Source organism: Juglans regia, chromosome 5 (genome assembly GCF_001411555.2).
Source record: "Juglans regia cultivar Chandler chromosome 5, Walnut 2.0, whole genome shotgun sequence".
Taxonomy (NCBI): Eukaryota; Viridiplantae; Streptophyta; class Magnoliopsida; order Fagales; family Juglandaceae; genus Juglans; species Juglans regia.
This window is the reverse complement of record NC_049905.1, coordinates 4452431-4467251: the sequence shown is the minus strand read 5'-3', so window position 1 is coordinate 4467251 and position 14821 is coordinate 4452431. Positions and strand designations below refer to the sequence as shown.

General features: G+C 36.5%; 2 protein-coding genes across 7 annotated transcripts; both read left to right on the top strand.

Moving 5' to 3' along the window:
- The first annotated feature begins 353 nt into the window (after window positions 1-353).
- Window positions 354-3745, top strand: LOC109007262 (SUN domain-containing protein 1-like). Its single transcript, XM_018986866.2, has 2 exons — window positions 354-1663; window positions 3170-3745. Exons 1-2 carry the CDS (start codon window positions 602-604, stop codon window positions 3467-3469), a joined length of 1362 nt encoding a protein of 453 aa, XP_018842411.2. The 5' UTR covers window positions 354-601; the 3' UTR covers window positions 3470-3745.
- A 1803-nt stretch (window positions 3746-5548) lies between these two features.
- Window positions 5549-11067, top strand: LOC109015487 (type I inositol polyphosphate 5-phosphatase 10-like). Of its 6 annotated transcripts, none has more exons than XM_035690265.1 (11): window positions 5549-5803; window positions 6299-6347; window positions 6546-6621; window positions 7277-7376; window positions 7506-7607; window positions 8101-8632; window positions 8773-8966; window positions 9091-9199; window positions 9789-9937; window positions 10012-10165; window positions 10454-11067. In XM_035690265.1, the coding sequence occupies exons 4-11, from the start codon at window positions 7345-7347 to the stop codon at window positions 10505-10507; spliced, it is 1326 nt and encodes a 441-aa protein (XP_035546158.1). In that variant the 5' UTR covers window positions 5549-5803; window positions 6299-6347; window positions 6546-6621; window positions 7277-7344; the 3' UTR covers window positions 10508-11067. The 6 variants fall into 6 exon arrangements, with proteins under 6 accessions (XP_035546158.1, XP_018853507.1, XP_035546159.1 ...); XM_035690266.1 differs by lacking the exon at window positions 5549-5803 and adding an exon at window positions 5822-6001; XM_018997962.2 differs by lacking the exon at window positions 6299-6347.
- The last annotated feature ends 3754 nt before the right edge of the window (window positions 11068-14821 follow it).

Genomic DNA, 14821 nt, shown 5'->3' with positions numbered 1-14821 from the left:
ATCTCATTTTATTTTATTTAATTATTATATTTTTTTAAACTTATACATAAAATATAATAAATAATTTTATTTTTTTAAATTTTAAAATAAAAATTATATTTTAATAATATTTTATTTAAAATTAAATTTACTATCTCAACTTATCTGCTTAACAAATAAAGCTTAGATGAAAGTATTCCAATTTCCAAGTAAGGATATTGGATCCTTTTACAGTCAATAAATTTAGTAAAGAAAAATTATATTTATAGTTGTGAAATATATAAATATTATCTAATAATTTTAAAAATATATATTTACAGAATTTATATAAATAAATTAATCTATTAATAATAAATCACACTATTTAAAAATATATTACACGACATTTTCGTACTCCATTACTAAAATCCGAACGGTTGCGACGTCCGGTCTGGTTCCCCACTCGCCGCACCGCACCTCACCTCACCTCACCTACGTACGGTGGCTACGTTTTCAGATTTCAAATGGCTGAAGCGCTCCAAAGGTCGCGCCGGTTATATATATAAAACCAAAGATTTTACATCTTTTTCCCTCTTTCATCTGAGTAATAGGATTTCGAGATTTCCGTAGTTTTGACAACCGAATGTCGACTTCCACCGTATCCATCACGGCGAACCCGACTGCTCGGCGCCGACCCGTGGTTGCCACCGAGAAGAAGACTACCAGAATCGAGTTGCTCGCCGTCAACGATGCGGCCGCGACCCAACCGAGTCCCAAGGGTGCCGCCGGAGGCGACGACTTGGCCGCTGGAAATGGAAAGGACCTGAGCCACCACTCAATTCGCGGGGAGAGACCGTCAAGGAACTTGGAGCTGCAGGTGAAAACATCCCTGGGAAATGACAACAACAGCGCACCGCTTCGCCGCGCTCGCAAGGTGCTCCCTCACAGGCCGGAGCAACATCGCTGGGTCACTGTTTTCAGAGTCTTCGCCAAGAATTTTATCCTACTTGTTGTTCTCGCCGGCTTGGTTCAAGTGATTCGTAGACTCGCTGTAAAGCCCAGGGATTCCGTCGCCGGGACAGAGATGGGATTTTCCGAACTCGAGGGACGGATTGCGGAAGTGGAGGCCTTTATGAAGACCACCGCCAAGATGATCCAGATACAAGTTGAGGTCGTGGACCGCAAGATTGAGAACGAAATCGGAGGGTTGAGGAGGGAAACCAAGAGCGAGTTGAGGAGATTGGAAACCAAGAGCGAGGGATTGGAGAGGTCCTTAGGCGAATTGAAAGAAGTAGAATGGTTATCGAAGGAGGAATTTGATAGGATATATGAGGATTTGAAAAAATCTAGGAGGAAAGAACGTGGAGATGGACGTGGGAATTTGGACGAGATTAGAGCGTACGCGAGGGAGATGATTGAGAGGGAGATAGAGAAGCACGCGGCAGATGGACTCGGCCGTGTGGATTACGCCCTAGCAAGTGGCGGGGCGATGGTTGTGAAGCACTCGGCGGCGTATTCGGCGGGAAAGGCGAGCAACTGGTTCTCGTTGGGCGGCAGAAATGCGGTTCATGCTGATAAGATGTTGAGACCCAGTTTCGGGGAGCCCGGCCAGTGTTTGGCGTTGAGCTCGGGCAGTGGGTTTGTACAGATTAGGCTGCGCACGGCTATTGTCCCTGAGGCTGTAACTTTGGAGCATGTTGCTAAGGTGATATTGCTTATTCAATATAGATTTTATGCTTTTGGATCGTTTGAATATCTGAGAGGTTCAATTTGAGGTTTCACACTGCAAATTCCACATATTCACAACCTGCGCGAACTCACTATGAAACCTGGACTTTTTTGAACGTGAAATTGGCTTGGGAAGAATACCTCCTTGATTTATTGGGAAAAACAACTAATGGTAATTTTGGGAACTTGTGACAACTTTTTAAATACACAACTTGTGAGAGTAGAAACACCTACTCGGAAGCTTGAGCTGAAGTATTTTGACTTTTTAGACGAAATGAAATTCTACATTTATTTTTTGGAGAAGTGAAATTCTAGATTTTGTAGTGTTATAAATGCAAGGAAGCTTAATGTAAAGATGGGAAGATGCCAATGAGCTCTAGCTCAAATGGCACCTTTTCATCTTGCAAGAATGTAGTGGAAGGTGAGGTAACGACATGTGTGTGTGTTGCCTTTAAAATGTACTTATATTTATATACAAGGGTGGGATGTATTAGTTTTTGAAGAGTGGCCAATCTTTTAACTTTATTGTAGTCTTCCCAGCTTTGTTCATACAATCTTCATTGTTTTCTTGTAGTTTTAATAATTTTGTTGAGGCAAATACAATGCCTGTTGAATTCTGGATTAATATGGTACTTAAACTTCCATGATGTAATAATGGTTGTATTGTATAGGTCTCCTGGTTAGATTGATATGGTGCACTTAATTTTTATTTTTTTTTAAAATCCAGCAATGTATCTACTTGTGAACTTTTTATTTCCTGAATTTCCGTGGTTTATTCGCATGTGGAAAAGTTCTTGTGCCAGAGTTGACGGTTAAGAATGGTTCATGTGAAAGGAGCTTTTTTGTCATGAGTTTGTGTGGTTCTGTTTAATTTAAGACAAGGAAGGCCAAGCAAGTTGAAGAAAGCACAATCTGTGGAAGTGGAGCGGTGAATTGGTGCTGTATGTGTAAGAAGAATGGTGCCATTTATTATCTTCTTTTTCATTGTGAAGTAGCAAGAGATCTATGGTGCTTCTGCTTCATATTTAAGGGGTTGTGTTGATTGAGTTATGTATAGAAGGGTGAGAGTTCTTGGTGAGATGGAGAAGATAGCAGATTGCACGGGAGTGGTAATATTTTCATGCGGAAAGAACTTTTTATTTTTATTTTTTTTTATCATGAGTTTGTGTGGTTTTGTTTGATTTTAGTTGAGGAGGAGGGCAAAGCCAGTGGAATGTTAAAAGCTATATTTTCTGAGGTTCTTGCACTTTTGAGTCTTAAGGCTCCGCTTTATGTGTTTTCAAGGACAAAGTTTTCCTCCAACTCTTCATATGTATAGACATCCTTGTGAAGTTGCCTGTCTTTTCTCTCTGCAACTCATCTACATCCTCATTAACTTGTCAATAAATTGCAGTACCATCTGTAGTTATTACCGTTCACTCTATCTTGACCTGTTTCTGCTTGTGCTAATAAATGGATTTACTTGAATTTTCTCGCCGAACAGAGTGTTGCATATGACAGATCCAGTGCTCCCAAGGACTGCAGGGTCTCTGGATGGCTGCAAGGGCAGAACCCAGTTGAGTCGGTTGATACTGAGAAGATGTTTCCTTTAGCAGAGTTTACTTATGACCTTGAGAAGAGCAATGCTCAAACCTTCAATGTGTTGAACTCAGAAAGCTCTGGCATTGTCGACACGGTCAGGCTGGACTTCACATCCAACCATGGAAGCCCTTCCCATACTTGCATTTACCGCTTCCGAGTGCATGGTCGGGAGCCCAACTCTCTTTATACAATGGCAATGTAGTCTTGATGCAGCTAACGATTTTGGCATCTATGTCACTCTTGTTGTAATTGTTGTTTCTACTTCCCATATTCTTTACTTAGATTTAGTGTTGAAACTTCTAACTTTCTAGTTGCTAGATATAAATTTCTGCTTAGTGAAAAAAAAAGGTAGATATGGACCTTAATTATCTGTGTTTAGATTTCACTATTTCCTCATCCTAGTGTTCATCAAGTAGATATGTATCTTATTGTATGATTGGTGAATCCTTATGAAGGAGCTTAAATTGAGTTTAAATTAGTGCTGTGAATCGAAATTCATTTCAATTTGACAGCTTATATTTACTTTGGTTGTAGAAAAATGTAGAGGTACACCTTGAACCAAAAAAAGGCAAGCCATGCATGATGAGTGGCCTAACCATTGACAATCAGATGCTGCATCTGTGTCTTGAGTTGCTTGTGGATCCAAACCTTTTAGCTATCCCAAGGAAAGGATCTGGTTCGGATTAGGATGACAATTTTAGGACTTGAAATGTAGGAGAAAAATAGACATTTGAGATTATTTCTACAATTTTTACATCATTTAAGGTCTCGTTTGTTTTCGTAGATGAGATGAGATGAGATAAAAGTTGAAAGTTGAATAAAATATTGTTATAATATATTTTTTAATGTTATTTTTATCTTGAGATTTGAAAAAGTTGAATTGTTTATTTTATTTTGTATAAAAATTTAAAAAAATTATAATAATTATATGAGATGGGATGAGAAATTTAATGTCCTGCCGGTTGACTAGACTATCTTATGTTTTGAAAACTTAGAAATATACAAAAGCAAATATCTTACGGGCCTCTGATAGGTCAAGTGGTCATTTTCTAAATGTATATCGAATCTAAGTTTTGCCACTTGAAAAAAAAATGGCTTTAACTAATGGGATGGAGATAAAGGCACAAGATAATGTTGTTTATGCAGATGCTTCTTTGTTTCCTTTTCTTCTTCTTCTTTCTCTTTGAACGGAATATTAGCAAGAATTTCAAAAGTCGAACAAAAGATCGGAACAAGAAATATGAAACAATTCAATATAGTCTAGTTGGTTTAGGGTCCTTCCTTAGGTACAATATCTAGATTTAAGTACTATTTGTTCTTTTATTGAGCAATGAAGTTTCATCTTCAATAATCCATGAATTCCGAGGTGGATCCGACCACCCTAATCCCAAGCATCCAAAAGTCCACCCCAGTGCCGAGCAGCCAAAGATCTACTATAGATTTGCCCACTCTAAGGGATGGTTCGGCCTTTCGACCGTCTATAAAGGTGTGTTAAAGATTCAACCATTGATTTCAAAATTTTAAGGCTGTTGGATACTAATTTGGTTAAATGTTTAACCCTCGAGATTGTAACATTCCACCACGGTTTCGAATCTAACGTCCACGGCGGCCCACTCTATCGACACTGATCCGGTGGTAGCCATTTCTCTTTTGGCGGCTTTATTCATCTATCAGTATTCAATAATTTAACACTATGCTCATACAAAGTAGTAAGACATTTTAATCCAGCCTATAAGTCGTCCTCTTCATGACTTGAACCCATGACATGATCCCTGCTCTGATATAAATTGTTAAAGATGTAACGATTAATCCAAAAGTCTTAAGACTGTTGGATACTAATTTGGTTAAACCTTTAACCCTTAAGATCATAATAAGATGATTCGGAGTGGCCACAAAGCACCCCACATGTGGCTCCCTAAGGGGTGGGTAGCCGCCCATGTTTTTTCTTTTAATTTAAGAATAAATCTTCTTCGCACACTACTGTGTGAAGAAGTTCCAGCACACCTAACGTGCTGGGTGAAAAAAAAATAATAATAAAAAAATAAATTTATGAAGGGTTTACTGCGGCTTCCAGCTGATGCACATCATATCCCTTAATTTAAATGTTTCAATATGCAATGATGTAGATGCAATTTAAATTCATGGGTGACGTTGATGCCACAAAATAAGAGGGGCGATGCTTCAGCATTATTTCCTCTTCTGACTTTTTATGTGGATAAGAAACAAAGTACATAATGACCAATCAAAACGTTTCCCTAAAAGAGTTGGGACTTTCAATGGGCATGTTCTATGATTCTATCCCCACTCTTAACTGTTCCTTAATTCTCTTTTCCTCTCTTTGCACGTAAACAGTTTACACTTTACAGCCTCGTTTTGGAAACTTTCATCCATTCGGTTCATTGTCACTATCAGACAGACTTTCAGTTCTAGATCATCGAAGATTCAGCTTCTTTTCTCTTTGCTTGTCTACTTCCAACCGAAACTTTCAATGTATACTTCCAGGAAACTAGCACATTACAGTCTGCAATATCATAAGGTACGAATTGCTTGCCTTGTCAGTTGACTTTTTTGGGAAAACCCATCTGGGCAGTCAACTTCTTTCGAGGGTTGCCACCCTCTTCTTTTATTCTTGAAATTCTGTATGGCCTCCTGGCCAACCTTGCTCTCCTATTCATGAGTGCAATAACGAGAATGTGCAAGCTAATTTTCTGGAAATTTCTGATTGTTTTTGTAGGTCCATGTGTCGTTCTTTGAATCTTCTTGTAGTTTTCAGCACATTGGTTTCTTGGCTTCATAATGTCTATTCTTTCCTGTTAATTTCGTTTTAATTCACTGCCTGTTTCAACTTTTGTCTTTGAATATGAAATTGACATTCTTTTTCAAAAGGAGTAGGTGGGGATGGTTTGTCTCTGATGCTTAGTCAAATTTATTTTTCAATAAATTATCATAGATTTATTTATTGTATTTTCTAATGTTGTAAGTCTGAAAAATTGCATGGTTTTGCTGTATACCTCTGGCTTTGTCCGTGAAGATTGATCCCATTTCAGAAATGACTCTAATGACAAGAGAGGAAAAAGAAGGTTTTGTTCTTTTCCTTTTTAAAATTTCCTCATACATATTTTCGGACTTCTTGTTGGTTTATGGTTCTTCTTCATCGTGGATTGGAGGAAAATGAATGATGAATGGGCAGGCAACATTTCGTGCATTTATCTCTCATATCTTGTTACTCAAAATGCAATATTCTCACCCATTGTTGACCCTGACACCTGTGATTCCAGTCTTTCATTCGAGATGTTTTTGCCAAAAGGGAGAGAAGTGAACAAGAAATGAATAAAGGCACGTTCGATTTCACTGGTGAGTGCTGTGGTATTCCCTCTTGAACAGAGTGAGATGCATCATTATATCTGTTTAAGAAAATAAACGGAACAAAACATTTTTTTCATGTCCCTTCGTAGATGTGAAAAGTATCTCTTTGTTAGAAAGGATTCTCACATAGACATTGGTTTTCTTTTGTTATACGCATAAGATTCCTGTTGCTTTATCTATAAAGTGAACGTATTCTTTTCCCTCTGAGTGGAGCATTCTTTTCTTGGGATGTTTGTCTATTCTATTTCTTTGTTTTGGTAGTTTATTTTTGGAAAACCGATCGAGAATATGGAAGGAAATGGAAACTGAAGCAGCTTAAATGATAAGGGAACCATAATGACAGAAACAGGGGAGCACATGCCAATTTGCTCTGAAATGGAGAATATATTCATGTTGGAACCTTAAGCTAGTGGCACGCCTTATCTTTCTTTCTACTTTCTCTCAGTTATTAATTGTTTTTTGATACAAGTTGCTCCTTATATAATCTCTGTTGTCAGTCAATAAAGTGTAGTTTGAGAATGGCATAGATTTCCCAGCTACACAGTCAGACTTACAGAGTTTTTCTCTGGCTCAAATTGCGTAAATTATCGTATCTACTATTAATTTTAATTATCTTTTTTTGTCATTTAATCTTCTTCTATAGTTTCTACTTGCAGAAGCACGGTCTAATCTGAGGCTTAAGAGTCTATTTTCACAAGCACAGGACATCCAATGCCTCTTGGTCAAGATGTTCAGACATTTAGGTCTTAAAAAGATGATGTTTTCCCCCTTTTTTAGTTTCTTTCTTCCTATTTTTTGGATTTCTATTCAGATGAATATGCTCTAATTTATGTTATTTTAATGTTTACATTCAATTTTCATTGTGTAATTAGAGTCTTTGTAGCAACATGGAATGTAGGTGGGAAATCTCCCCACAGTGGACTTAACCTGAACGATATTCTTCATGCAGATCAATCAGATATATATATCTTGGGGTATGTTCTCCTTTTCTCTCTTCCTCCCCCCACTCCCCAAATCTCTTTCTCTTCCCTCTTTAATTGTTTTCGACCAAATTATTGCATTAATATATTGAGATGTTTTTATTTGAAATATGATTTTTTTAACTAAAAACAAAATCCATCAGAATACCCCCACCCCCCAACAGAAGGGAAGAAATCTGAATCCCTTTCATAAGTAGAATCCTTTGAAATGTCTTACTTGGTGATTTTGAAACAAGTTTGCTGTAATATTGTTGCCAATGCTCAATATGGTTGTATGCACTCATTTTGGTGTGACCAACATAACGAAGAAGAAGAAGAATTCTGAAGTTTTAGTTCCACCTTTGCAGCGTTACTTGGTAGTTATTAGAAATCATTACTATGTGGTCATATGCTGGAGACTTTTATATCTATCATAATTCAATGGAGAAATTCTGTCATGTTATATGGTGGTTCAGCCATGTTATATGATTGTTCTTCAAATCATCAGTTTTCAGGAAATTGTCCCTTTAAATGCTGGGAATGTCCTAGTCGTAGAAGATAATGAGCCTGCAGCAAAATGGTTAGCTTTGATCAATCAGTCACTAAACAAATCATATCAGGTGGCATTGAGACCATTAAATCCCGTGGCCTCCCTTGGTGGTTCCTTGTTCTTCTCAAAATATTCCCTTAAAAAGCTTAGCAAGACTTTTAGGACGGAGAGCAGAAGGAGGCTGAAGACTTGCAACTGTACACCTGATGTAGAAAGGAAGCAGAGTAAGGATTTCTGTTTCCGTTACCAACAATCACATATAAGCAAAGATGACATTTCATTAGAAGAGGATTATGATGTACCTAATGAAATTAACATTGCGGAATTCTCCATTCCCTCGAGTACCAACCACATGAACTACAGTCTAATAGCCAGTAAGCAAATGGTGGGAATTTTTCTGACTGTTTGGGTGAGGAATGAGCTTGTTCAGCATATAGGCCACTTGAGGATCTCCTGCTTTTGTCGTGGAATTATGGGCCTGGGAAACAAGGTTTTGTGAATACTTATTGTCGTAGATATGATTTTTACAGATGCATAGACAAAATCGTGTCTTGAGATATATTTGAGAATGTCACATGCGTATTTTACCATACTACATAAGTCATCTTACTGTTGATTCTATGATGGCAGGGGTGTATTTCTCTGAGTATGCTATTCCATCAGACAAGCTTTTGCCTTGTCTGCTGTCACTTGGCATCTGGAGAGAAGGAGGGGGATGAGCTTAGAAGAAATATGGATGTCATTGAGATACTGAAAAATACTCAGTTTCCAAAGATTTGCAAATCGGCTCACAGTAGGGTGCCAGATAAAATCGTTGAACATGAGTGAGCATCTATCAAATTATTGATTGAAAGTTTCAAGTGTCTTTAGAAGTGCACCTATTGTAGTCCATTACTAATTTTGGTTCCTTACCCATTGTTTTATTTACCACTTGGAAATCTGCTTCAGTCGGGTCATTTGGTTAGGGGACTTGAATTACCGAATAGCATTGAGCTACTCTGACACAAGAAAGCTCTTGGAGGAGAATGCCTGGGATGCACTTCTTAACAAAGATCAGGTACTTGACTTCACCATGAATACAACAAGAATTCAGTTGGAATTTCTGAAAACGTATGGAAATCCAAATTTTCTTTAAGTGCATTTCAAATTGTAAAGCCCCTTGTAGTTCATATTACTATTTGCCTATACTCCATTCCCTTGAAAAGAGCTAATGTAGAGTATGGCGGCAATCGATACTTTGTCTTGTAAAAGTGAGTTCATGGCATTTCATCAATTGGGTAACTGAATTTCATCACTTTCTGATAATATCCCTTTTTGCTTGATCAAACATGGATTTGTGCCTTCTTATGTATCATTACAGCACTCAAATAAACATGTCATTTGTTGGAATATTGGAGAGGATCATTTTACAGAACAACAATGACATGACCTTAATGCTATGCAAATCAAAATGATCTTTCATTTTACTTTTGATAAAACAAATTACAAAGAACTGATTGGTTTGTTTTTGGCTCAAACACCCTGAAACTTTTCCAGTACTTGATTTGAAAACAATTGCCCTGAACTTTTGATTGTCTCTGTTGCTGCATGCTTTATTTGTTGCTTTATGGGGTGTACTCATCACTGAGGTTTATATACTTTTATAGCTGAGAATTGAAAGAGAAGCAGGGCGAGTATTCGAGGGATGGAAAGAGGGTAAGATCTACTTTGCACCCACATACAAGTACTCCTACAACTCAGACACCTATGCTGGAGAGACAAAAAATTCAGAAAAGAAAAGGAGAACTCCTGCTTGGTATGTAAAGATAACATGTTTATGGGATATAATTAAGCATCATGTGCAAAAATCTGAGCAGTTTGGAATTGCAGGTGTGACAGAATACTGTGGCATGGAACTGGGATACGGCAACTTTCTTACATACGTAGAGAGTCCAAGTTTTCTGATCACCGGCCTGTTTGTGCAACATTTTTGGTGGATGTTGTTGTATCAGGTGGATTAAAGAAGGGATCAGCAGGGTCTCACATATAAGAGAATCAGTATGATACGCATCACTCTCGTCAATCCCATGATTCATGGTCATCCCAGATTTCTCTCTAACGTAATTTGGATTGTAATCCTCTGTTTATAGTTTCCGTTTATAGCTGTACATTCCGTTTATAGCTCCTCTGTTATAGTTTCCATTTATAGCTGTACATTCCTTTATAGCTGTACATTCCTTATTTAACTACAGCCTTGTAGTTTATATTGCTATGCGATAATGAGAATGCTATTGAGCTTTCCTGCAAATTACTTGTGTAAACCTTTTATCACATGAGAGTTGGGATTCAAGAGCTTTTACCTCCAACTAGTAAATATGTTCGTTGAACAAGGTGTGAGTTCACGAACAAATTATTAGGATTTTAGTTTCAAGTTGTGACTTTAAAAGATTAGGTACCACAATACAGAGAAAAAGCCTGGAGGCCCTATAGGTAAAGAAAAAATGTTGGTCTCTTTTATGGGTTACATGCATTGTTTGTCATAAAGCCCATTGGAGATCAGAATTATAAAGTATGGTTAGTAAATTTTCCATCTTTGTTTTTGAGAATATTGCTTGGATGTTTCTTACATCCTCAGGAACTGATGTACTTCAACACAGTAATCACAAGTTTGAAGAATATTCCAGTTTTGTTGATCTTATGAGATCAATTAGGGATAAAACAAAATAGAGTTTGCGCGGAATCATTGTAAGTTGGGAAACTAATACAGAGCACTTAGCAACAGCACAAGTGTAAATAGCTCTTCAATGAGAAACTTGTTTCTTGGGAGATGTCGTACAGTATAATGTTCCCAGCATTCAAGATTGCATCTGGTTAATGTATTTGTGTATTAGTAACTCTGTATTCTGAACCTTAAGGGGGAATGATTGGTGAGGCGATTGTATTCCAGAAATTATACTGTGTGCCTCAATATATTTGTTTTGTAAGTTCTGTTGTTTGTTAAAGCCAATACGTAATGGGTAATGTTAGATACAGTTATGTGCACTTTTTTAGAAAAAAAAAATGGAATCTATTATTAAAAAATTAATTTTTTTTTATGTAAGTCTCATCTTTACTCACTTTTTTTAAAAGAGTGCGCGGCACTACCTTTCATAACTGTAAATATTATTTCTCATCTATAAATAGTACAATTATTTTTGGTCAGAATAATAACCAATTTGAATGACAAATATGACAGAAAGTTTTTAATACTGAATTGAATTGACAGAAAGCTTCTGTGTTATCTGCAGGTTGCACTGTTCAGATTATTATTTCTTTTTGTGTTCTGTGTCAAGTATTTAGCTGTACCTGTGGCTGTGTCATTAACCATATCTTGGTATTTTGCCATTTTAAAGTTTGTAAACTAGTTTTCAGGTAGAATCCAAAGTGGCCAACCAACCATTTGTACCTAAATCACGAGCATCATCACATGCTTGCTCTTAATAAGAAAAATAAATGTAACCCAATCTCTGGGAATTTAGAGCTGAAATAAAGATCCATCACATGACACACCTGCAACTAATCTCAGTTTTGAATGCAAGTTCCTATTAAGAAAAAAGATATTGGGGATCTCTCTTCCTCTCAATTTCTTTCTATCTTTCTCACACAGACAAACAGGAACTCACTTTTCATTTGCTATTATAAGTTGCCATAACTCCTTCATTAGCCCAAGCATTGGCAAGAAGATATCCTCTGAGTCTGCAAAACTATGACATCCTGCTTCATATCATTGATTGCAGTTATTACATTGATAGTTTCAATTGCCCAAGCCAGGATTCATCCATCTTCCTTATCTTCAACATTGCCTTCACCCTCTCAAGATCTTGTACATTCCCATACGGACAGGAAAACCCGGGGTACAACCCGGCCAACGGTTGCTAGTCTTCGAAGAATACCTCGCAGTGGTCCTAATCCCACTCAGAACAAGTAATCTTACCTACCTTTACTAATATATACTCATGGCCGGATTCCAATATATCTGAAGATTTTACATCAAGTCATGTTTCTATATATGCTAGGTGGCCCAGGTCAAAGCCTCGGATAACTGGCTGAAGATTTGCAGTCTCTTGAACCTTCAAGGCTTATATATCAGGCTGCAAGATGCACTTGATCTTTCTGAGACTTAGAAGAATAATGCAAAATGGCATAGTCTTCAAAATCTAACAGCTATTGATGCTTTGACGAATAAGCTAGCTTTTTCACAGAAGCACTGCATTTAGGTACGCTAGCTTATTGTACTAGCAAAGTTTTTGAATGATATCTTGTATTCTTAGTTTTGGATGGATTTAAATAGCTCACTTTACAAAAGCAGAGGTTTTGAATTTTATCAATTTTCTTTTCAATGGGCCTCAAGATTCATATATACTAGAAGTACATATATCTTGGCAACATTTCTCGTTTGCAGGAGATCAGTGAGTTCCATTAGCCAGAAGCCATGATCTCAATCATACCTATTGTAAAGGAATAGTCAATCATCTATATATATCTCGTGAAGAGAAGTACTAAAAGTTTCAATCCATGGAGGATTTTGAAACATTCCAGTAGCATTTATTTTACTAATTTTGCTTCCAGAAGAATGTACAAAGCCCACAGTAAAAGACAAGGGGGGAGAAATTCGTAGCTAAAGATGATGATTCTCATTCTATTTGGTTCTCACTAGCTGAAAGAATTAATTCGAGATAAGCACTGTTGAAACTTTTTCACTAAGGTCGTGTTTGGATATGGAAACAGTTTCATCTCATCATTACAATTTTTTTAATTTTTCACACAAAATATAATAAACAGTTCAACTTTTTCAAATTTCAAAATAATAATAATATTAAAAAATAATATTCTAATAATATTTTATTCAACTTAATTTCATCTAAATCCATCTCATCTCATCTCACTATCCAAATAGAGCCTAAGCTATTAAGGCTACTGGCTCAATAGTTACTCCTACTTGGTTTGGCATGGACTAAGTTGCATTTGGGTGAGGTGATCTCAGATATTCTGTGAATAGTAGTAAAAAAGTAATGAAAAAATAATGATAGAATATTGAATAGCAGTAAATAGTAATGAAAAGTAATAATAAAATAATGAATAATAGTGAAGTATTTTCAAAAGAGTATTTCTACATTCACAAAGGAATTATACAAAAGCAATCCCACAAACTGATGTGGTTTCATCTGATTCGTTAGATCTACTTTATAATAAAAATAATTTTATAATCTGACGAATCACATCAAACTGCATTAGTTTGTGGGATTGTTTTTGTATAATCCCTTTGTGCCTAGAGTATTTTCCTTCTCAAAATACTCAACTGCCCAAACTAGCCCTAAGTCTTAGTCGGTTGGACTTTAGGCTATGTCTTAAACCTTATTCGAATTCAGCTCAGACTATTACCATTAGCCACCTAAGCATTTGTTGAATTTTCTAATGGGGCTGAGGTTTAGGAATGACTCAAATCTGACTCAAGGAAGCGTCCGAGACTTCCCGCTACATAGATATCTCCTATCTAGTTTTTGGTGGGTAGGGTGCTACTATGGTCATATAAGGAGGCCAGCTCTGATTGCCCCTCCTACACTTTTTCTCACTGCCTTGAACGTGTTGAATCTGTTGATTGATGGGCTGAGATTTAGAGGGATGACAAAGCAGGGGTCGAGAATGCTTTGATGCCAATGCAAGCTTGGGGATGGTGATAGTCGAAGCTAGCTTTACCATGTCAGTGTAGAGTTTATTTATTGAGTCAAGCATTCTCCTTTGTCAACATCGAATTAACAACCCACAATAGGGTCATGTCAATTTTCCGAAGTTCGAGGTGAAGGAGGCAGACCTAGTCATCTGATAATTCACAAGGAAGGAACAAGGATTGTCACTTTAATATGGTTTTTAAGTTATCAAGGATCCTATTGTATATACATAATGCAAAGGTGCAAAAGAAGCCATTGATCTTTCATCCCCACTTTATAATATAATGTGTACGTAGCTAGATAACTATATCTTTTCTGCACTGGACTCGCATACCCTATTTTGAAGTTTACGTATTGGAGTTGTGAAATCATCATGTGTCCGAAAAATTTAAATTAATAAGAAGTAGTAAATTTAAAAAATGTCACGTCTAAGTTCCAAATCTTAGACGTGACATTTTTTAACAAATTAAAAATGAATTTGGCGATCGAGAAGCAAGGCTTTGACACAACCGTACTTGAACGTGTCCAAGGACCCATTCATCAAGAGAGAATAAAATATGCATGCCACAATTACATTAAAAAACCCTCCGAAGCAAAACCAAAGCAATGTGGAAGCAATCCAAACGAAGAGTACGAAGTACTTGTCATGCCAACTTGGAGTTGATTACATTAATATTCTTTAGTCGAGGGCTCCGAACTAACGAGGAATAATGCTAAATATAATTTTAAGAGTTCTATATAGTACTCTCTTTAAAAAGATCTACAAATATTATTTTTCAACATTTAAATGCAGACTTTTCCAACCTTTTTTAGTTTTGAGAAGTGTTATAATTATAAAAAAAAAATTTATAAAAATAAACTCATAAATTGATATAATTTAATATGATATGTTAGATTATAAAATTATTTTTATTATAAATTAAATCTAATATATCATATTAAAATATTAATTTATAAATTTATTTTTACAAAATCGATTAAAATATTTTTAG